Genomic DNA, 23,906 nt, shown 5'->3' with positions numbered 1-23,906 from the left:
AGGAGTTTTAGGGAGGAATTACTCCAAGTTTCTCCCAATTTCCTCCCAAAAGTTGGAGAGAGTTGCTGGAGTTTCCTGGTGTGACACCAAGTTGTTACACAGTGTAGGGAGTATGAGATTACATCCTCTCTGTGTGTACTATATCTCACTATCTGTCAAAAACAACATTGAAAATAAAATGGCTGCCGCGAGAAGACAATACAATATCGGATCGGATAAGGGTATTCCCGGGTTTTGGCTTTCAATTAAAAAAATCCAGACAGGTGACTAAATACATCTATGCATGGTAAATAAATATGATCACTAGAATTGAAAACCAAAATAAAGAAAAAGCAGAATATATTTTGTACACCAATTTTAATGTCAAAATCCAATACAATGTGACAGCTAGGAACAGTTTATCTAACAATATATATGTTCCTGGTAACAGTATAAATGTTCTATATCAGTGATAAATGTTGGTAATGCATGTTAAATGCTTTTCAAGTTAAACATATTCCTGCAATTTCAAGGGTATTTTTCTTCTCAATTTTGATAGATCAGTTAAAATAGCTGGAAGTTTCTTATATAAAAAAAAGACGCAGTATGATTGCCAATGAGACAACTATCCACATGAGACCAATATGACCAAAACTTGGTAATGGTGTCAAGATCCCCTGCCCTAAACCATATATATTCATGTATGGGACAATATAACAAATCATATGAAATATAGGTGGAGGTCGTGGGAGAATTAACGGTCGAGATACACAATCTTAAACAATATATATTTATGTATGGGACAATATTACAAATAAAATGAATTATAAGGGGTCCCTATGGTCACTGTACATCCTCTTGTTTGAGAACTTGGAAAAATCCCAGAGCATCACCCCTTGACCATATATATTCATATATAAGACTACATAACAAAACAAATGAAATATAGGGGAAGTCCCTGTGGTCACCCTACTCCTCATATTTAAGAACTTTGAAACAGATGGGATCCCCAATTCTAAATTAACTGAAATATAGGGGGAGTCCCTGCATTCACCTTACCCTCCTGATTGAGAAATTGGAAACAGTCGAGCTCACCTTTAAATTAAACCATATATATTCATGTATGAGAACTAATCAAATGAAATATAGGGAGAGTCCTTAGGGTCTCCCTACTCACTCCGGTTTGATAACTTAGAAACAGGTGAGATCCCCACCCCTCAACCATATATATTTATGTATTGGACAATATAACAAATCAAATGAAATATAGGGGAAGTCACTGGGGCCCCACCCCTCCTGTTTGAAAACTTGATAACGGTCTAAATCCCCACACATAAACCATATATATTCATGTATGGGACAATATAAAAAATCAAATGAAAAATAGGGGTAGTCCCTAGGGTCACCCACATCCTCTTGTGTGTGTTTTGAGAACTTGTAAAAGATTGAGATATCAACGCCTAAACCATATTCATTCCTGTTTGTCATTTCAAAAAAGATTGAATGACATACAAGGTCAATCTCATAGGCGACACATATGCATATCACTTTGCTGGACCCTAACACCTGTCATTTTATTCCAAACATAGACATTATGGACTTGGGGTGAAGGTGGGAGTCATTTACATTTACAATGGACAGGTCAGTCAGACCTCACCGTTGATCCTTGTAGTAGTAAACATTTGTCTGATTTGTAACTTTTGTACTATACAACACACACTTCGTTTTCTTTCCAGGGAAGCAAGTCCATTCATACTTTTACAATCTCGTACTAAAGTCAACTTGAACCACTAACAGTCAACTAATACGAACAATTAGGATCAACTAGAAGAACTGCAATCATTGCAAATTTGTACCACTGCTGACTCATGAAAGATGCAGGACCATTCATGGTCATGTCACGCATTGCTATTGAAAACCTTGATAAAATATGAACTATTTGCCTTAATGATTAATTCATTAAATGAACATAAATGTACAATTATATATGAATGTTTAATGTTTGTTCTTTTAAATCTTTAAAAAGAGTTGAAGCAACATTGCCACAGTTTTCATAATTATGTTTGCCTTGGTTCTTGGTTAACTGCCTACAGTGCTTACAGCGCTTTGATTAATAAATGGCAGCAGGTCATTAATGAAGTTTCATGGAGAGTATTTGATTTATAATGGCAGTGACCATTACTGGGTCTATGTTGAGGAGTAGAGAAGAAAATGTTTTCAGTCAGATCTTATTTTCACTTCACCTCATGTTCAATGTTTATTTGCCACCATTACATTTGGCTGTTCCTCACTTACTATCAGCAATTATTAGTTTTTATACTTTGTTGCCTTTATTTACCTTAGGTGGGAGAGGTAAATGTGTATCGAGAATAAAATTTAAGCAACCCAAAACAAAAATTGATACATTATTTTTGTCTCGCCTTGACGGAGTCAAAAAGAGAGACATAGGTATGTTGTTTCTGGTGTTGGCGTTTACGGCTTCAACAATATAATTGTGTGATTAGGTCTAGTTTATGGTGAACAACAAGTGGTAGGTCAATAAGATAATTTAGTTCAGCCCCCTTAGTCATGGTCAATTGCCTGGGGTTTTTTTAAAAGTTATTATGTTTTAGTTTGTGATTAGGTCAGTTCAGAGGGAATGTTAATTGGTATTCAGTTGTTTAACCTTTGGCATATCTCATTTCCATGGAGAATATTTGGCCTTGCCCCTCAGTTGTGGTTTATTGACTTTAAAACTTATCTCTGTTTACATGTATTAGTTTGTGATTAGATCAGTTTAAGATGAACTGCTTCTGTTAAGTCATTGATATTTGGTATACAAAATTATTGGCATTTGCAAGTATTGTTTCCATGGAGATTATATAGCCCCACCCCTGCTTCATGGTTCATTGACTTTGAAACTTTTACATAGTTATCAAGGTAATGTTTGTATTTAGATTTAGGAACGACTTATAAAATCTTATAAAAAGTCAATGGTATTTGGTATGCAGTTGTATTAGCATTGGCACATTTTTCATTTATGGAGATTGTTTAGCCATATAACTCAGTCATGGTTCATTAACTTTGAATTTTTCATAACTTGTGTAAGATGTTAGAGTATTGCTATTTGACTTTCAGCATTTGCATAATCAAAATTACAAAAAGGCGAGACATATCTCTGTGATAACAGTTTATTTCAGAAATCAAGATTAAACAAGTCAAGTACTAAAACAGTTAAATATATAAATTTTCATAGCTTACCATATAAGTGGGATATTTGGCTACTTATTTAAACCAGTTTTCAACCCACCATATTTTCTTAAACTGTCCTGTAATAAGTCCGTTTTCAATTTCTATGTAGCAACATTCCAGCAGCGCCTATATACGGAGTATACATCTCCCAATTGATACTATATTCCCATGCTTGTATTTCCTATCATGATTTCATTGATAGAGGATTGCTGCTCGCAAGGAAGCTATTAAACCAAGAGTTCTAAATGGTGAAGTTAAAATCATCTCTTCTTAAATTTTCGCATTTTGGCCCTTTGTATTTTTCAAATATGAAAGCTAGTGTGCAATAAAATTAATTTTTGGGTAGCTGAGGATTAAATAGTTATCTAAGGTACCAGGATTATAATTTAATACGCCAGACGCGCGTTTCGTCTACATAAGACTCATCAGTGACGCTTAGATCAAAATAGTTATAAAACCAAACAAGCACAAAGTTGAAGAGCATTGAGGACCAAAAATTCCAAAAAAGTAATGCCAAATACGGCTAAGGTAATCTAATAGCCTTCATATTTGGTTTATATAAAGATTATGTAATGTGTGTAATATAGGCTATTTCCTGTCTGACAGTCCGTATTTGCATATCTATACCAAACATTGGTCTGGCAATTATTTGCAACTTTTTGTCGCACTAACTTTGTGATTAAATTTTACGAAAACTAAGTGAAAAGACATCATCTTTTTTTTTACCATTAGGTAGATTAATGTCAACAGTTTTTGTATATGTTTTGGCTTTTTCACTATTTTGATCTGAGCGTCACTGACGAGTCTTATGTAGACGAAACGCGCGTCTGGCGTATGAAATTATAATCCTGGTACTTTTGATAACTATTTACACCACTGGGTCGATGCCACTGCTGGTGGACGTTTCGTCCCCGAGGGTATCACCAGCCCAGTAGTCAGCACTTCGGTGTTGACATGAATATCAATTATATGGTCATTTTTATAAATTTTCTGTTTACAAAACTTTGAACTTTTCGAAAAACTAAGGATTTTCTTACCCCAGGAGTAGATTACCTTAGCCGTATTTGGCACAACTTTTTGGAATTTTTGGTCCTCAATGCTCTTCAACTTTGTATATGTTTTGGCTTTTTCACTATTTTGATCTGAGCGTCACTGATGAGTCTTATGTAGACGAAACGCGCGTCTGGCGTATGAAATTATAATCCTGGTACTTTTGATAACTATTTGAAAAGGTATCACTCAATGGCATTGAAATTCTTGTTTGATCCAAATTTTGGGGGATATGCGACATTTTAACCCCCCCCCCCCCCCCCCCCCCCCCCCCTCTTTTTGCAATATTTTATGGTAAATAAATGCATAATGTTTTTTTATGAAAATATGTTTTTACTTTATAATATTTGTGAAACAAATCCGAGTTACAAATTAAGACCGAGGAAAACCCATCAATTATAAGAGAAAAACAACGGAACAACAGAAGCACTGAAGTACAACAAAAACAAAAGCCAACATTTATAGAAATTAACTATTTGATAACTGCGTGAAGTTTTAAATCATAGCCAAATTTTCATAAAACAATCGCAGGGTCAAATCCTAGTGGTTCATTTTTGTACCTAAGAATACATTCCAACGGGGGAAAATCCATAGAAAGATAATAGATTCTTTCTAATGCATTAATTAGCACCACTGCTCCCGGTGACACTTTTGTGGGGAAAAAATCCAAAAATAGGCAATAATTGCATCGATAAGAGAAAGTGGTCGTTGTATTATATCTGATTTACCTTTATATAATTCTACGTTTAGTATATACAATTTCGTCGCAATTCTTTTTGTACTTTTATTCATTTGTTTTCTCCGAAGAAGCAGAATGAACGAAACAAAAGTGTGTAAACTAACTTCAAGTGGTACTTACATGTAGTTAGTAAATCGAAGAATTTTAATTAATTCCTTTCTGTGAAATTAGATATTAGTTCAGAAAATGTTTTAAGTTTCAAAATAATATAGAGTACGTATCAGCAACTATAATGAATGAGGAAAACTGTAATTTGAAAGGTTCAGCAATATTACATAAATAATAACCCTGCTGAAAGTTCAAGGGAATTAGATGGAAACAAGGTAAACAACATTGACCAAGGTTTATCTGGACAAACAGTCCTTATATCTTACATAATAAAACATTGACCAAGGTTAATTTGGACAAACAGTCCTTCTATCTTGCATAATACATAGTGATACAATACACACAGCGATCAGTCTTTATATCAATACTTGTCACAAGAATATTTGATGACGTCTTTGATATGAGCGTCACTGATGAGTCTTATTTAGACGAAACGCGCGTCTGGCGTACTAAATTATAATCCTGGTACCTATTCCAATCGAAGGTCGGTTGCTTTCTCCGGGCACTCCGGTTTCCTCTACAATAAAAACTGACCGTTACAAAATAGCCCAAAAGTGATGTTAAAACACAAAATAATCAATCAACCAATGTTAACTATCCGACTCAAAGTCTACAAAAATGCCAAAATTGTAACTTCCTGCATAGAAAATCTACTTAAGTGTGTCCGCTATTCAGTTTGTTCATTCTTCGGCTCTATGAATCTATAACATCCACAAAAGCAGTGGCTTCTTTCAATGAAATCAAGATAACTAAAGTACCTTATGAGGCAATTGTTACTTCATGTTTAATCAATTTAGATATAAAAGTTGGCTCTTGCTGTATAACATAGATATACTACTAAATATATCAAAACAAACGGATGAGCTGATAATTTTTAAATGTAGCTGAATTAGTAAAATGCTCGCTTTTGTGTTAACTTTTTGATTAGAAATGTAAAATGATTACTATCTTTTCTTGGATTCTTTCAGCACTTCAAACAGATCTATTTTGATACATCAAGCAAAAGGACGAGTCTGCGGCGAATATATTGATTGTAACGCATCTTTGTAAATGTTATAATTTTTCATTAGAAACTAGCAATAGTAAACTAAATATGATTAAAAACTGTCATTTTAATCGGAACAGCTCTGAATTAATAAGCCACTTTCAGTCTTTCGGTCAATTTTAGACTCAAATATCGCGGTAAATTCAGTACTGTTAAGACATTTTGTTTACAGACAATACTATATATTCAGTCTATGTGCACACAGTACAAGTAGTTGTTATTTACTTGTACATACCAATATTCGACAGAAATGACTTACAAGTTACTTAAATTAACATAACTGAAATGACTGCAAGTCTCAACAGTCATGAATTTACTGCAATGGATAAGTTTGAAAATTGACTCAAGACTGAATTTGACTGAGAAAGGAGTAGGGGCTTTAATGGCCTAAAATGGCCCCAGATTTACAAGATGATAAAAATTCTAACAGAGCAGATTTTTCTCCATAAATTAATAGAATATGAGTAAATGATTTAAAAAAAATGTTTTTATTTAACTAAAAATGGTTCAATGACGTCACAATGGTAGGTGCAAATGACGTCATTATTGGGAAAATAAGCAAAAATACCGAAAATTTGATGGTTTTTCTAAATTTTGACCATCGCACCATGCTTGCACCAATTAGAAATTTTAACATTTTGACAAGTTCATACATATCAAACTTCGGATAAAAAATCTTTTTGGTGCAAGGTTGGTGCGATTGTTTATTTTATATTTTTCATAGCCAAGCGGAGCAATAAAAGCTGAAATTTGTCGTCCAAATTGGACCTTTTCATCTGACAAAGTTTAGTTTATACATTCTTATGTAAATTAAAATGACAAAAAAAAACTCAAATTCATTTACTAGTGTATAGTGGAGTCAAAGACACAGACTAGGACATTGCGTCAACCGAGATTCATATTATCCGTTTAAAAGTAGCTTATACGGCATAATTTAGCAATTCCTTTGCTTCAATGTTTATGGATTTCTATTTGTCTTCAAGAAATAAAAAATCTTCGCCTTTTGCGACATGTATTTCATAACATTTTCCTGTATCTATTTCAGCTTAGTGTTTGCCATCAACAGATTACAATCATATGTTGGGGTGTCAACATATGTTTTGTCATCGATGCCTAGCTCAAACTTTATGTAGCTCATGTTTTGTGTTGTCAACTTAATTTCAGCATAGACAATTTGCCGACACAATATTTGCTGTTTAATTGCAATAAACATAATAGTTCATAATTAAAGAAGAGGGCGTTTTTATCGAGAAACATATTTAGCAATGGTATATGCTACTGAGATCATCATATGTCATTACGAAGCAATATGTGTGAATATTTTCAACGTTTGTCTCATTATAACTATTCATGTTTAAACTATCTGCCTTGTGTTCCTTCGAAAGAAATATACTACTTTGTGATAAAACGGTTCAATCTTTTAAGGTTTGATTGTATAAAGCACATATACCCCCTTGAAATAAAACTGTAATTATTGAATTTTGTGTTGTCAACTTAATTTCAGCACAGACAATTTGCCGACACAATATTTGCTGTTTAATTGCAATAAACATAATAGTTCATACTATGTGCATATTTTTTGACAAATCCAGCTAAGGTTATCTGTGCCTGAGGTAGAAAAGCCTTCATATTTCAAAAATTCAAAATTTTGTTAACAATTGATTTATAAATATAACCATATCAATGTTAATTCATGTCAGCACAAACAGTGCTGACTACTGGGCTAGTGATACCCTCGGGGAAATTAATCCCTACCAGCAGTGGCATCGACCCAGTGGATTCGAGCGTCACTGATGAGTCTTTTGTAGACGAAACGCGCGTCTGGCGTATATACAAAATTTAGTCCTGGTATCTTAGTTATGTTAAGTAATTTTTAAGTCATATTGACGTAGTACAATTTTATGCACACCTTTAAAAGATGTAATCAAAACAGAAGGCTTGAAAAACGTGGTTTGGGCTGGATTTGGCCAAACTTTTAGAAATTTTGGTCCTCAATGTTCTTCAACTTCATACTTTATTTTGGCTTTTTATTTTTTTTGGATTCGAGCGTCACTGATGAGTCTTTTGTAGACGAAACGCGCGTCTGGCGTATACACAAAATTTAGTCCTGGTATCTTAGTTATGTTAAGTAATTTTTAAGTCATATTGACGTAGTACAATTTTATGCACACCTTTTAAAGATGTAATCAAAACAGTAGGCTTGAAAAACGTGGTTTGGGCTGGATTTGGCAAAACTTTTAGAAATTTTGGTCCTCAATGTTCTTCAACTTCGTACTTTATTTTGGCGTTTATTTTTTTGGATTCGAGCGTCACTGATGAGTCTTTTGTAGACGAAACGCGCGTCTTGCGTATACACAAAATTTAGTCCTGGTATCTTTGATGAGTTCATTTACAACCACTGGGTTGATGCCACTGCTGGTGGGGATTAATTTCCCCTAGGGTATCACCAGCCCAGTAGTAAGCACTTTTTGTGCTGACATGAATTAACATTGATATGGTTATATTTATAAATTAACTGTTAACAAAAATTTGAATTTTTGAAATACGAAGGTTTTTCTACATCAGGCACATATTACCTTAGTTGGATTTGTCAAAAACTTTAGGAATTTTGGTCCTCAAAGCTCTTCAACTTCGTACTTTATTTGGACTTTTTTTTTTTTTGGATTCGAGCGTCACTGATGAGTCTTTTGTAGACGAAACGCGCGTCTTGCGTATATACAAAATTAAATTTAGTCCTGTTATTTTTGATGAGTTTATTTAATACAAGAACTTAGTCTATTTCATTACTGTTATTAACTTGTTTTGCTTTGTTTTTGTTTTGTTTATCTCCAAGACAAATAAATTATCTAGGCGATATCTAGAACAATGGTCACCACCGCAGAAACGGTGAGCTTATTTTTTGACACTTCAGATCCTCACGTGATACTGTGATCACCTGGCTGTATGTGTCACGTATTCTTATTTATGTTGGAAAAGCTTAATATAACATTCGTTTTAAGATAAAGAATATTCAACTTAATCATATTTTTCAATGATGAATTTCTGATATTGGATTCGTTGAATTCTATCTTTGTGTTACATTTATTTTATATGCAGGACAAGTTAAACCTTAACATCAAGCACCGTAATGAATAAAGACAACAGTAGTATACCGCTGTTAAAAACTCACGAAAAGAGACAGATAAACTAAGAAAACTTTCAGTAAATGATACCTCACCTACTATGATTTAAATGTAATCATGTCTGACACATCTTCCAGAATTATACGAGAGAGAGAGAAAAAAAACCTACAATAAGTTACTTAATATGTAATATTCTAGATTTCCGTAGTTTTGTTAGGAAATACTTCATTATTTAAATCAAAATGTCGTCAACGAATAGTGATTGTGCATTTTTCTATTATTTCTATCCTGATTAAAAAAAAAAGATCGTATTTTACTATGCAAAACCATATACTTGATAATATTATGTGGAAGGTGTGGTGTCGAGAGCTGACATTAAACAGCAACATTTTTGTTTACAACATTCAACTTAAAGAGTATTAACACGAAAATTGCATTGATTTAACTTTTAATTATACTTATTTACAAAATATGAAGTTCTTCTATTGTAGTTAGGAAACTAGTCGAAAGGACAGAATTGCTGTTAGTGGTGCACTTACCAGAAGCCTAGATGAAACGATAATTGACAGTTGGTCTTTGGGTTGTTTGTATTGCCAAGACATAGAAAATATTGAGTGGATATATGGTTATTTGTTATGATTGTGTACTATTTGGTTCTATGTGAATCGTACGCATTTTAATGTGGCCCGTAGGTAGTATAGTATTGTTGACTCAAAAGTTAAAATAAAATACAAAGTTAAAATATCAACTGGATGACCACTTATAATAACATGTACAAGGCCATTGATCACGATATTCGTTGGTGGGTTGTTTTGTTGGGGTTTTTTTAAGGGGGGAGTATAGTACACAACATTACATTAAAAATTGTATCAACAGATTTAATCTTGTTACTAGACAAACTATACATATGTTTATTATTTGTTAATTTGTTTGTTTTGTTTTGTTCTGTGTTTGTACATGTTTCCTTTTCTTTTTATTGTTAGCAGCTTTAAAATATCAAATATCTTTTATTATACTTTTTAAACCGTGTATATTCTCGCCAACGATATTTCCTTTGGTTGTCGAAATAAGAAATTACTCAGTAATTCAAAGTGATTCTATATCTTACAAAGTAAAAACGCAGTAGTCCCCATAGATATATATTACCTGATAAAAGACTGACTCGGACTTAAATGGACTAGTTCCATCTAGTAACGTTAAATCTAAGTCTATTATCTTCTCTATTTGTCATGATAGAGGATCAGTCTTCACCTTGCCTTATCGATAGGTCGAATAGTTTTTATTCGTTATTATCATTTGTTCGTTGTTGAGTGCTATCAACATAAAAGGACGTGAATATAAACAAGTATAGGTCACACTAAGCCCCAAAAGCCCAGCACTTTTGTTTTTGACATGAATTATCATCGAAAGCAATATATTTATAAAGTAACTGTTTACAAAACCTTATTTTTCTGGAGCAACTAAGGATTTTCTACCAAAGGAATAGATTACCGTAGCTGTATTTTGAAAAACCTTTTTAATTTTGGGTTCTCAATGCGTTTCGTATTCGTACTTTATTTGGCTTTTAAAAACTATTTTTATTTGAATTTCTATAGAGGAAACGCGGAGCTGGCGTTCGAAATTAAAATTTATTTTTTACAGCTTTTTCAACAATGAGCAAGTTCCGTACCGTAAAGTAAGCTATAGAATGCTCCGGCAAGACACAAATTGAAGCATTTAAAACTAGAAACAAACGTCAATTCAGACTTTTATCTTCTTTTTTTTTATAAATGAAGAAGTTAAGTCATAAGTGCAGAAAAGTCAACACTGATGTCACGATGATAAAAACATATCCAAATGAAATATAAATGTGTTTGGGGTTTTTTTTACCAAATAAAGTTAAGGCTTGAGAAACGAATATATATCAACACATATTAACATTTTTGTAAGATGCACTTTGTAGAATAATATCTTTCAGGGTAGAGTCGGCTCGTACATAAGTATTTAACGACAAGACCTCAGAAACAGCTGTTTAATTTTGTGGCATTTTTGGCAGTTTTTAAACAAACAACAAGAGGTCTAAATCCATTGTCCCAAAATATTATAACAACTAAACAAATGTAATGAAAAACTAGTGGTTGACAGACTGGAAGATGGTGGATAAATACTGACTTCATTGAATCATAATACCTACTATTACTTCTTTAACTTCTAGTAGCAACTATTGATAATCTATCCTTAGAGAGGTACAAGTATAATTATTTGTCCTGATATTGGGACAAAACTATAGACATGTGCCTCTCACGACAGATTACTTCAAAGGACATTTGCACAACTTAGACGAGTGACCTTTCTGAACCAGTATTTAACTATACATATATAGATGCTTATTTCAAGCTTATAATTCACATTTCCATTTTGGCATATAAACCTCATAATGTAAGTTATACTATAAATGTAGACATCCTCAAATGTTTCATCTTACAAAATCTTACTTTTTATTTCGCATGCACTTTAATATTTTCGCATCTATTAATATACCAGAATTTACATTTAGAAATACTTATCTATACATGCATTGAACTAGTATTCCTGTCCCATTTGAAATGATATATTTTGTTCTAAATTTCTATGAAGAAACGTTAAAATGTAGTCCGGAGTTTTGTTTGAAGATGAATATTTATAACCAAATGTCACGTTGTAAACTTGAGTAGAATTGAACACTCACACATATTTTGTAAGTGCTTGGTCTACGCCAAGTGCAAGCAATGCAGAGTTTTTTCTTTGGTTACTGTCTGCCATTATTTTTTTTTCTTTTCTGCATAAAAAGAGGTCGTCAATCTTTTCAGGAATCAATGAATTCATGATTTCGTCATGACGGGACCATATTATTTACGTCACACTTTTATTACCGATTTGTTGAAGCAGATATTTATGCTGTAAACAAGAACAGGCTGTCATTTCACATTACATTTTATTACAGAACAGTCGAAATGTTTTGGTACCTGTTCATAATTTTATTGGAAATAACAGTTGGAATTAATAAAGGTATTTTCTTATTTTTGTCGAGCCTTCGACTTTAGTCAAAAAAGAGAGACTTAGCGATCCTACATTCCGTCGTCGTCGGCGTCGTCGGCGGCGTCAACAAATATTCACTCTGTGGTTTAAGTTTTTGAAATTTTAATAACTTTCTTAAACTATACTGGATTTCTACCAAACTTTGACAGAAGCTTATTTATGATCATAAGATAGTATTCAGAAGTAAATTTTGTAAAAATAAAATTCCATTTTTTCCATATTTTACTACAAATGGACTTAGTTTTTTCTGCGGGGAAACAAAACATTCACTCTGTGGTTAAAGTTTTTAGAATTTTAATAACTTTCTCAAACTATCCTGGGTTTGTACCAAACTTGGACAGATGCTTGTTTATGATCATAAGATAATATCGAGAAGTAAATTTTGTAAAAATAAAATTCCATTTTTTCCGTATTTTACTATAAATGGACTTTGTTTTTTTCTGCGGGGAAACAAAACATTCACTCTGTGGTTAAAGTTTTTAGAATTTTAATAACTTTCTTAAACTATCCTGGGTTTGTACCAAACTTGGACAGAAGCTTATTTATGATCATAAGATTGTATCCAGAAGTAAAGTTTGTAAAAAGACTACTCCGTTTTTTCTGTAATTTACTTTTAAATGGACTTAGATTTTCTTACAATCATAAAATATTAACAAGAGGAATATTTTTATTGATTGTTTTCCTCATTATTGTTGAGCCTGCAATTTACAGCAAAAATAGGCGAGACACTGGGTTCCGCGGAACCCTTACAAATTTTTATTAAATACATTTAAAGTATATAATTTCAATGCGCATTTGGACTATTTAAATTATAAAAATCGGATAATATATCGGGTATGTACTCCATTTGGATAATAATAAAAAAAAACGATTTGATTTGAATTGATTGACGAATAAATAAATTTTAAATTGATGTAACGCCAATGAGGAAGCCACCTACATCACAAAATAAAATCTACACAGAAGTCAAAATACAGACCAAACATAGATAACATTCGGCAATCCTCGGCAGAATCCGCTACTCTCCTTCTATCCGTTAGATGAGAGTACGGAATCGGCCGAGTTGAGACGAATGACATAGATAGGTGTATATATTAATTGTCATCTCCTTATTATCAAGGGGGTTTCACATGCTAGAATGAAGTAAACACAACGTTCACTGGTAATGTAAGTATACAAAAAAGTTTTTTTTTTAACAAATTGAACTATGAGCCTACTTTATGTTATATTCATTTCTAAAAACGGATATGCGTTGTGACGTCGTCAAGGAAAGACTACAAATAAAAAATTACAATACTGAAGGATCAAGAAGTGTTTAGAAAGATACAAGATAGAACTCCCGCAATATAAAATTTTCCTTGTCGTCGGAGACTTTCAAAATTGTCAGATACTATTTAAGTTGCCTGTTGAAGGTTTTCTAATAATTTGAAGATGCACAATATGCGAAAACTCTTATTGACCATTGAGCATTACATCAAATTCGTTGTTGCGACTTGTCTATCATATTACTTATATAATATAACTGATTTCCTTACATCTAGCTAATGGATATGTCCGCCCTGTATCATTAGATGACGGCTCTGGATCGGCCACACACTGTATACACGGGTCATTTGACGATGATGATGGTTGTGTCTGCCACAAGGGATATACATCGTCTACCTGTGGTAGGTGTACCTTTAATTAACTTTGAAAAAAAGATCTAATAAAACAATTTTTTTTTTGTAATGTTCGTACAAAAGAATAACAGAAATTGCATATCATATCACGTTTTATAAAGGTTCTGATTTGAAAGAAAAAAACATTAAGAATAAAATGAAACATAAGGTGTATATTTTTTTCAATAGATCTCTACAAGAACAATGATAACTTCATTGCAAATGGATGTATTATTGATTTTTCTTATCTTCGTCTTTTAAATAATAGGCGTCAGACATTCTAAAAATGTACAAAATCAAAAATAAATCATGTTTTAAGCACTTGGCAGCTCAATGAAGTATTCTGAAAAAAAGTATAACAGTTGTTATCTATTCGTTTGATATACTTGGACTTTCGAATTTGCCTTTTGATTTACGGGATTTCCGTTTTGAATTTTCCTCGGATTTCAGTATTTTTGTAATTTACTTTTTTCACATAGCTTAGGAGAATATCATTATTTGTCACATCTCCAATCGATCCCATCAAAAAAACATTTGATCACTGATGTATAATGATGTATAATGATGGAAATAATATAGACAATACAGTCTTTTCTTTTGTTACATAATAACGGTAATAAGACAATTGTGATATGTGTTACAGACCAAATAAAAGCGGGTTATTGCTTTAATGGAGGAACCTACTCGAGGAGCACAAAACAGTGTGTATGCGCAGAAGCTTTTACCGGAAACAATTGTGAAAATGGTAAGTTATCGAAAATGTAATTAAACAAAGCAACACTTAAAGCTTATAGTAAACATTTGCAAAGATAGCTGAAAGAAACAAAATGGCAGTCAACAAAAATTGTATGAAAAATCTATCAATATCAGGAAATATACCAGAGATGATCTATTGTAAAGTAAACCAGTAGTCCAGTTGATGTACGTTCACCTAAATCACTCTGACAAAAGAGAACCGACAATCCACAAAGCAATCGAAGTGCACAAAACAAAACAAAAATTAAATATAAACACATTTGTACATGTATTTGATTTCAAATAATGCAGAATGAATATATTGAATCAAGAATATATAAACGTTGAAACATTTTCAGGAAGATTATTTCACGATTAATTAAAATCTCAGGTTAGGTTTTTTTGGGGTTTTTTTAGACTGCAAAACAGATCCTTGTCAGCATGGGACATGTCACAAAACTCATAATGTCTACAAATGTAGATGTTTTACAGGATACAGTGGACCTCGCTGTGCAAATGGTGAGTGTTTACACTAATACACTTACGTATTATATAATTATAAGTAATAATTTTGTGTTACAGGAGAAGGAATCGAGGGATTCGAATAATTTTTGTAGAAATTTTTAAAAACAACACATAACATTTTTTTTTAGATATTCACATATATTCAAACATTCGGATGTTTTATTTGCTTTATTTGTATTTATATGTATGTTTATGTCATTATGTTTGACACATATTCAACTGAAAAGCTACGGTTTCGTGTGATGCCTGTATCATTTTTTTCATAATTTTAATTTGAGGGTTTGAGGGAATTGTTACATTTTTGTAATTCCATTTTGCTACCTAGAATAAAAATAACATATGACAGATTATTTTATTCAAGTGTTTCCTTTTTATTTTCAGCTTCAAATCGTAAGTATGTTTATGAAAATTTTAATGAACCTACATTAAAACTGTGTATAACGAAATCAAATGCTATAATAACGTTTGTATCTTTTTTTATATATATATTTCATTGATCTAGAAATCTACATATTGTAACAATACGCTAAAGATTCGACTTTGAGCTAACGATTAAACCAAGATGCAAGGATTACATTGTTTTAAGATATATGCTTACATTGTAGACTGTTTACAAAATAAATGTGAACATGGGACATGTGTGAACTCAGTCAGTGGATACTCGTGCAAGTGTCAAACTGGGTACACAGGACATCACTGTGAAACGGGTATGTGTTTTAATAAAAACCAAAGACATGAAACTCTTTCTTGAAGATTCGTCCTAAAGTTGATTGAAATACACTTGTTCATAAGTCTATGACATGTATTAAAAAATCCTTGCACTTAATATGCTAGTATGGATGCCTTCTGTCATATACGCAGATATCGACGGATGCATTTTTTAAGTATTTTCCAGATTGTGTTTCCTGTCTTTAATAGGTTTTTTTTGTAATTATTTTATTTTTCAAGATGAAACATGTGAAATTACATAAAACAGTATTAGACACAAGGTATAAAAAGTTAATTAATACTTATCAGATCGATTAAATCATAATGGTATAACAAGATATAAATATTACAATTGATTTTGTTAATTAAATGCTGCTTCTAACAATTGCCACTTCTGATCCATTTTTATTTTTTGTGTAGGGGTTAAGAAACATACAGAGTATTTTTCTATTGTAATCCAATACTTTAAATATTCTATCCCACCATATTTTGTGGGCAATACACTCTTACATCTACATTTGTATATATAGTATTTAAATATTAACTGTTTTACTGTTGACAGAATCCTCAGACACACCTAAAATGACCTCTTTTGCACTAAGAGGCAAGAAGATTTCATAATTTCTAATCCAATCTTTAATGGATAACCAGAAGTTTTGTGTTACATTACATTCCCAAAAAATGTGAAAAATATTTTCTTTAACTTCTGAACAAAATGTACATAGTTCAGTTTCTTTTAATTTACATTTATATAAAAAGGAATTACATGGAAAAATCCTATGAACAATCTTAAATTGAAAATTTTGTAAAAACGAATTTTTGGTTATAATGACGGGCATGGAATAAATAGCATTCCAATCTTCAATCTGTGCATTTAAGTCTATTTCCCATTTGTTACGGGAAGAAATAGATAATACTTTATTATCCTCCAGAAATAAATTATAGAAAAATTTACAAGACTTAGGTTCTTTTTTAACTTTATCTACTAATTTATTTTCAATATTATCAAGTTTAGAACTACCTACTATCCTACTTTTCCATATATTTGGAATAGCACTTAAAATACCATAAAACTCTACAAAATTAGTATTGAAATTATACTTTTTCGCAAATTCTTCATATGAGAATAACGTATTATTATCTGACATCAGATCATTGATGAAAAATATGCAATTTTCAATATATTTTCCCTTCAAAATCATCTTGCCATCCATTTTGATGTCTGGATTTAGCCATATGGACTGGGACAGAATATCGGTGTTGTTTTCAACTTTCAGTTTATTTTTCAATTTTGAAAAATTAACCAGGATATCATGCCAAAAGGGATTGACTTTTTTTGCTAAATAAAGCAATCCTTCCTTACTTAAATGTAAATTTTGTCCCCCCCAAATTTTTGTATATAACTAAGCAGCAACACTTTCCAAGGAGAGTAATTTTTAACTGTCTTTAATAGTTATTCAAAAAACACTAGTAGATTAAGCACAATGTATTGATTACGGTTCTATTCATACTGCTAACTGGTCGCTATAACAGTAACGATTAAAATTGCAAGAACTGTACAGTAATATACCTAAATGCTTTGATTGTACACCTGGCATTTTTTTTCCTTTTCTGGTATCAGAAAGATGAGTATTTTTCAAATGATTGTCCCTCTAAATGTCTTTTTCCATTATTTAAAGATAAAAACAATCACGCCACAAAACAAATTTAACTTTGAGCTTAGTCGTCATATCTAAAATAAGGTGATGTTTATGATTGGCAAGAATTCGAGGCAACTGTCTACCAGAGTTCAACTTTAGACTTTATGTAGCTGTTTCAAGGCAATACAGTCGAAATTGATTGTTTTAAATTATATATCATGTTTTGGTCTCTCCTTTCTTGCAATGATGTTGATTGCCGATTTTTCACAGTCCGTTTAAACGAATTCACAATTGTTCTTGCATTTTTTTGCATCATGAGGTAAGGTGTTGCAACTGCTGTTTAAGACGTGACATCTTCTTTTTTGTGATTTCATTGCCGTTCTGTATTCCTAACACCTTTTTTTTCAAACGTATAAAGACTAATCTAATTTTTATCATGAAGAAGAATTAATAAATTTTTAACAAAACGATGCAAACGGATTTTTGGTATGTTTAATGCTTAACATGTTTTATGTTATGTTTGATGTCGAATAATTTGGATCCTCATTTATATAGTATACATTAACCATATTCAGGCACAATTCTATTAAACAAGCATATATTTATTTTTCAGCAATAAATCGTGAGTATATCTTTTTAATTTATATAAAGCATTTATGTTTATTACTTTTGGTGGTTTTGTTTGGATTTTTGTCATCAAGTGGTTATTTTTTTACGGTTTTTGTTTTCTGTTTGTGTTTTTTTTTTGGCTGGTTTGTTTTCTTATTCCATTAATGAATGCTTTGTTCACGTTCCTGCGTGCTCAACCATTAATTATTTCTAAGTGTTTGATTAATAACAATGATACATCTGGTGAACATAATATTTCTAAATTCTAAAGCATTATAATTTTCAGATTGTCACACTAGTTCCTGTGTACATGGTACCTGCGTTAACAATGTCACTGGGTTTACATGTCAATGTCAACCTGGGTATAGTGGACACCACTGTGAAACAAGTGATTATAATTACTGTTAATCTATCGACGTTTATTAACGAACTACCGAATTATACTATTTACTGGATTTGTTATCACATAGGCAACACGACGGGTGCCACATGTGGAGCAGGATCTGTTTACCTTTCCGGAGCACATGCGATCACCCCTAGTTTTTGATGGGGTTCGTGTTGTTAATTCTTTAGTTTTCTATGTTGTGTCATGTGTACTATTGTTTATATAAAAAAGAAGATATGGTATGATTGCCAATGAGACAACTATCCACAAACGACCAAAATGACACAAACATTAACAACTATAGGTCACCGTTCGGCCTTTAACAATGAGCAAAGCCCATACCGCATAGTCAGCTATAAAAGGCCCCGATAAGATAATGTAAAACAATTTATACGAGAAAACTAACGGCCCTATTTATGTAAAAAAATGAACGAAAAACAAATATGTAACACATTCACAAACGACAACCACTGAATTACAGGCTCCTGACTTGGGACAGGTACATACATGAATAATATGGCGGGGTTAAACATGTTAGCGGGATTCCAACCCTCCCCCTAACCTGGGACAGTGGTATAACAGTACAACATAAGAACGAACTATAAAAATCAGTTGAAAAAGGCTTAACTCATCAGATAGACAAAACATAAAAGTGGACGTGACCGGGTACTGTTGTCTGTTTGTCTTTTCATTTTTAGCCATGGCATTGTCAGTTTATTTTTGATTAACGAGTTTGACTGTCGCTTTGGTATCGTTCGTCCCTCTTTTATTAAGTTGGTAAATCGTTCAACTCAAAAATCATTCTCGCTCCATTAATATGTTTTCAGTGAACCTTTCGCAAATGGGTAATATATGATGGAGTAAATTATATATTATTCTGAGAAGATTGATTTCTTTCCTTTAATGTTTTGCAATCTGAACTGATCATCACTTATAATGTTTTTTTATTTGGGAGAAAGGTCGATTCACAGTCATTTGTAATATATTTTGTGAACAAGTAACATTTGATAGTCAATCATGGTATTGCCAGCTAGATGAGGAGCAGTATTAGTTTACCGATGTTCAAACTGCAATTTAATAAGAATACATATAACAAGTAAGAATAAAACAACATGAAATTAACATGAAAACTCCAACTGGTATATTATAGTATGCAATTTTTGGTCTTTCTCAAAATACTGTAAATTCGCGATTAGAAGTTAGTTGACCATGTACGGTTCTGCCTTCTCATAAAAAGCGTAACAGTCACTTACCATACATTTAGTTCAAATTGTATAATATACATAGGAAACGACACTAATTAAACTCAGCAAAAATTGATCTTATACACATTATAACTACTCTATATATAACAATATGAAACATGTATGCCAAAAGGTCCGGTCATCTACAGCAGTAAAACTAATTGTTGTTATTATTAACAATGTTGTCAATGTTTAACGTTTAATGAATCGATTTTCTCTTTTCAGTTGAAAGAAAAACCATTAACTGTAAGTATAGATTGTCATATAATCCTGCTGGCCACGTTATTACCGGTGACCTTAACATTGTTAATAACACTTCTCTACGAAACGTGTTATCGAAAGGTCCGAAATATCGTGAGCCTAAATCCATCAATTGGAAATACAACTTTAAAATTTGATAGATTCAGTCGAGGATTATGCCAGGCAATGGTATAAGCGCGAGAAGAAGGAAGACGTAGACACTCTATCCGAATGGATTAAGGCAGTGAGGTCGTTAATACAAATCAGAATTAAGAAACTGAATGGGTCCATCAATGTCCATGCTACGTCAATCTTCAAAGATCCAAATGTTGCTGAACACCTATCTGACCTCCATGATAAATATGTTGTTGTCCCCGCAGACAAAGCCCCAAATAACATCGTTTTTGTCTGTAAAAGTCATTACATTAATTGCTTAATAAACGAATTAGGTATAGACAATTCACTTGGAAACCCAAGATATACCCTTACGACACTTACCAAAGAGGAAATCCTGGATTATTATAGGTCTGTTCTTTGTTCCTTTTGGTATTTCAACCGAAGATATAGAACTGGATCTTCCATCACTGTATTGGATACCTAAACTACATAACTGTCCTTACAAACAACGGTATATTGCTGGGTCTTCCAAGTGCTCCACGAAACCACTTTCTAAATTATTAATATCCATTTTATCAGCAATCAAAGACGGGCTTCAAAGTTATTGTGAAACTGCCTATTCTAGAGGAGGCGTGAATCAGATGTGGATACTTAAAAATTCCAAAGATCTTTTAGAGTACAAACAACCTAACTCTCTTTCATCTTAACAGTATTAAAACATTTGACTTTTCTACTCTTTACACAAGTATTCCACATTCCAAACTAAAAGACAAGTTAAAAGAGTTGGTATTACTTTGCTTCATAAAAAAGAATGGCCAACGTAGATACAAGTATCTTGTCTTAGGGAGGGATAAATCCTACTTTGTAAAGAATCATTCTGATTCAAACAAAAAATTCTCTGAAACCGATATTATCAAGATGTTTGATTTCTTGATTGACAACATATTTGTTACGTTCGGAGGACGTGTTTTTCAACAGACTGTCGGCATCCCAATGGGAACAAACTGTGCCCCTCTACTTGCTGACTTGTTTCTTTATTATTATGAGGCTGACTTCATGTAGGAACTTCTTAGGAAGAAAGATAAGAAGTTAGCAATATCCTTTAACTCTACTTTCCGCTATATAGATGACGTTCTTTCACTAAACAATTCAAAATTTGGTGACTATGTGGATCGCATCTATCCCATCGAATTGGAGATAAAGGATACTACGGATACAATTAAGTCGGCTTCATATCTTGACTTACATCTAGAAATTGACAATGAGGGTCGGTTGAAGACAAAACTTTACGACAAAAGAGATTATTTCAGCTTTCCAATTGTGAACTTTCCATTTATAAGTAGCAACATTCCAGCAGCACCTGCATACGGGGTATATATCTCCCAATTGATACGATATTCCCGTGCTTGCATTTCCTATCATGATTGTCTTGATAGAGGGTTACTGCTTACAAGGAAGCTATTAAACCAAGAGTTCCAAATGGTGAAGTTGAAATCATCCCTTCGTAAATTATACGGACGCCATCACGAGTTGGTTGACCGTTATGGAATAACCGTTTCACAAATGATATCGGATATGTTCCTTAAGTCGTAACTACAATCCCCTTCCCTTTCATGAATTTGACCTACCGAATTAGACTATTTACCGGATTTGTAATCACATAAGCAACACGACGGGTGCCGCATGTGGAGCAGGATCTGCTTACCCTTCCGGAGCACCTGATATCACCCCTAGTTTTTGGTAGGGTTCGTGTTGTTTATTCTTCAGTTTTCTATGTTGTGTCATGTGTACTATTGTTTTTCTGTTTTGTCTTTTTCATTTTTAGCCATGGCGTTGTCAGTTTGTTTTAGATTTACGAGTTTGACTGTCCCTTTGGTATCTTTCGTCCCTCTTTTGTCAATAACATAACTTCCTTATAAGATACGATGTAAGTTTCAGAATAAAGATGTAATCTAAAATTAATCAATCTGTGTATTTAGGGAGTATACTTCTAACTAATGTAACATTTTAGCTATGTCCTTCTTTTAGTTTGTGGTCATCTTGTCAAATGCTCTTTGCTGGTTTTGATTGTGTCGGTTAGAGTTGTACGACATAGGGTCGAAAGGGGTTTACGAGCATGTTAAATCGAAGACATATACATGATATAGTAAAATCAAGTCTGGCTATTAAAATCATTCAATGCACGTTGTCATTTGTCTTTTTTGTTACGTCTGTGTTTTTGGAGGAGCTGCGTTTTGGTGGGTAGTGTGTTTTTGTACTATTCAGTTTATAGGTCATTCGTTCATTTAAGCATAATTTATAATTTCAATATGTCGACACGACAACACCTTACTGCATAAGAGACCGTTCTGTTTTAATCACTTTGTAAAATCATCCTGGACTGTAATCCAGATGCTCGATATTTTGTCTGACAACAAAGTGACATTCTATATTAATTTATTGAAACCAAAAGTGGTCTTAGGGTTCCTCAACCCATTTTCCAACGTTCAACGATAAAGTAGCAAATGTGAATGACTGTTATAGAATTAGAGGTTCTGATTGTTTTCTGTTATAATTTTCACATTCTGTTCTGAACATGCTGAATAGGGGTTATAGTGTTGACATTTGTTGTGTTGTTAGCTACATACAAGATATATTCCAATCAGGTATCTTATACTGTTAGATTACTGGTTATGAACGGATTAATGAGACGATGACACTAGCTGCAGAGGAACTGCTAACATATCTAGGGCACCCTATTTAGTCTTCGGGTTTTGTACGGGTTTTGTATTGCATAGTCTTTTGGTGACGAAACGCCCGACCGGTAAAGACACTTCAAACATGGTATAACCATGATGTGTTTATTGCATAGCTGACTGCTGTAGGTCTGTCTAAAATTTCTTTTTATACATTTTTCGTCTGTATTTTCTTTGGTTTCAATTAACACTTAACCTTCCATCTCTATTGATTAACTTATCATTACAATCAAAATAAATAATTGAAATAATGCCACCAATTTATTCTATCAGGATTGTTTATGGTCCTCTGTTTATATTCTTTACATTATTTTCAGATTGTGATTCCAGTCCTTGTGTCCATGGAACCTGTATCAGCACAGTTATTGGATACATTTGCAAATGTCAATTGGGATTTAGTGGCAAACAATGTGAGATTGGCAGTAAGTAAGCTTCGTACTTAGTTTAAATACACATTTATCTTGACTTTGCTTTAAAAATTGTTTCTTATGCAATATTTTTTTTAAAAGTCATTTGTTTTCCTCAATATTTACATTTCTAAACGATGAAAGTGTCTTTCAAGTTTTAATAAAAGTATTGTCGTGAAAAGTTTGAAGAAAAGTCTGCGTGTCCAAAATTTGTATTCTGTAGTTCCTTTGTTGATGTTTTTGGTTAATGTGTGTCATAATTGTTTCTTAAACTGTTATGTGTTGAATTATACCTTCAGTTTTCTCATTTTTTTTCATTTAGGGGTCTTTTATTAGCGACCAAACGGTATAGACATATCTCCATATTGAATGCCGTATTTTTGCACACAATTGCTTACATCCACTTTATTTGAACCTGCGTGGATAGTTTTCTCATTTCTCAATATTACCGCATCTCCTTTTTTTATATTAATAAATTCTAGTAAAACGTTTAATAAACCATAGAATGTTTCAAACTATTCATTTCCTTTATATCATATCATATCAGTTTATTAGAAAAGTAAAAAACTATA

General features: G+C 32.6%; 1 protein-coding gene and 1 long non-coding RNA gene across 2 annotated transcripts; both read left to right on the top strand.

Annotated features, from left to right (window-relative positions):
- The first annotated feature begins 12,185 nt into the window (after positions 1 to 12,185).
- On the top strand, positions 12,186 to 16,578 carry LOC134692185 (notch homolog 2 N-terminal-like protein A). The gene is made up of 7 exons (XM_063552634.1): positions 12,186 to 12,301; positions 13,873 to 13,998; positions 14,633 to 14,734; positions 15,142 to 15,243; positions 15,631 to 15,639; positions 15,855 to 15,956; positions 16,520 to 16,578. Exons 1-7 carry the CDS (start codon positions 12,247 to 12,249, stop codon positions 16,576 to 16,578), a joined length of 555 nt encoding a protein of 184 aa, XP_063408704.1. The 5' UTR covers positions 12,186 to 12,246.
- Positions 16,579 to 18,501: 1,923 nt separating this feature from the next.
- On the top strand, positions 18,502 to 23,352 carry LOC134693671 (uncharacterized). Its single transcript, XR_010102434.1, has 3 exons — positions 18,502 to 18,594; positions 20,061 to 20,081; positions 23,245 to 23,352. It is a non-coding gene; the product is annotated as an uncharacterized LOC134693671 (long non-coding RNA).
- The last annotated feature ends 554 nt before the right edge of the window (positions 23,353 to 23,906 follow it).

Source organism: Mytilus trossulus, chromosome 12, assembly GCF_036588685.1.
Source record: "Mytilus trossulus isolate FHL-02 chromosome 12, PNRI_Mtr1.1.1.hap1, whole genome shotgun sequence".
Taxonomy (NCBI): Eukaryota; Metazoa; Mollusca; class Bivalvia; order Mytilida; family Mytilidae; genus Mytilus; species Mytilus trossulus.
The sequence above is the reverse complement of the archived record's forward strand: the minus strand, read 5'-3'. Positions and strand labels throughout refer to the sequence as shown.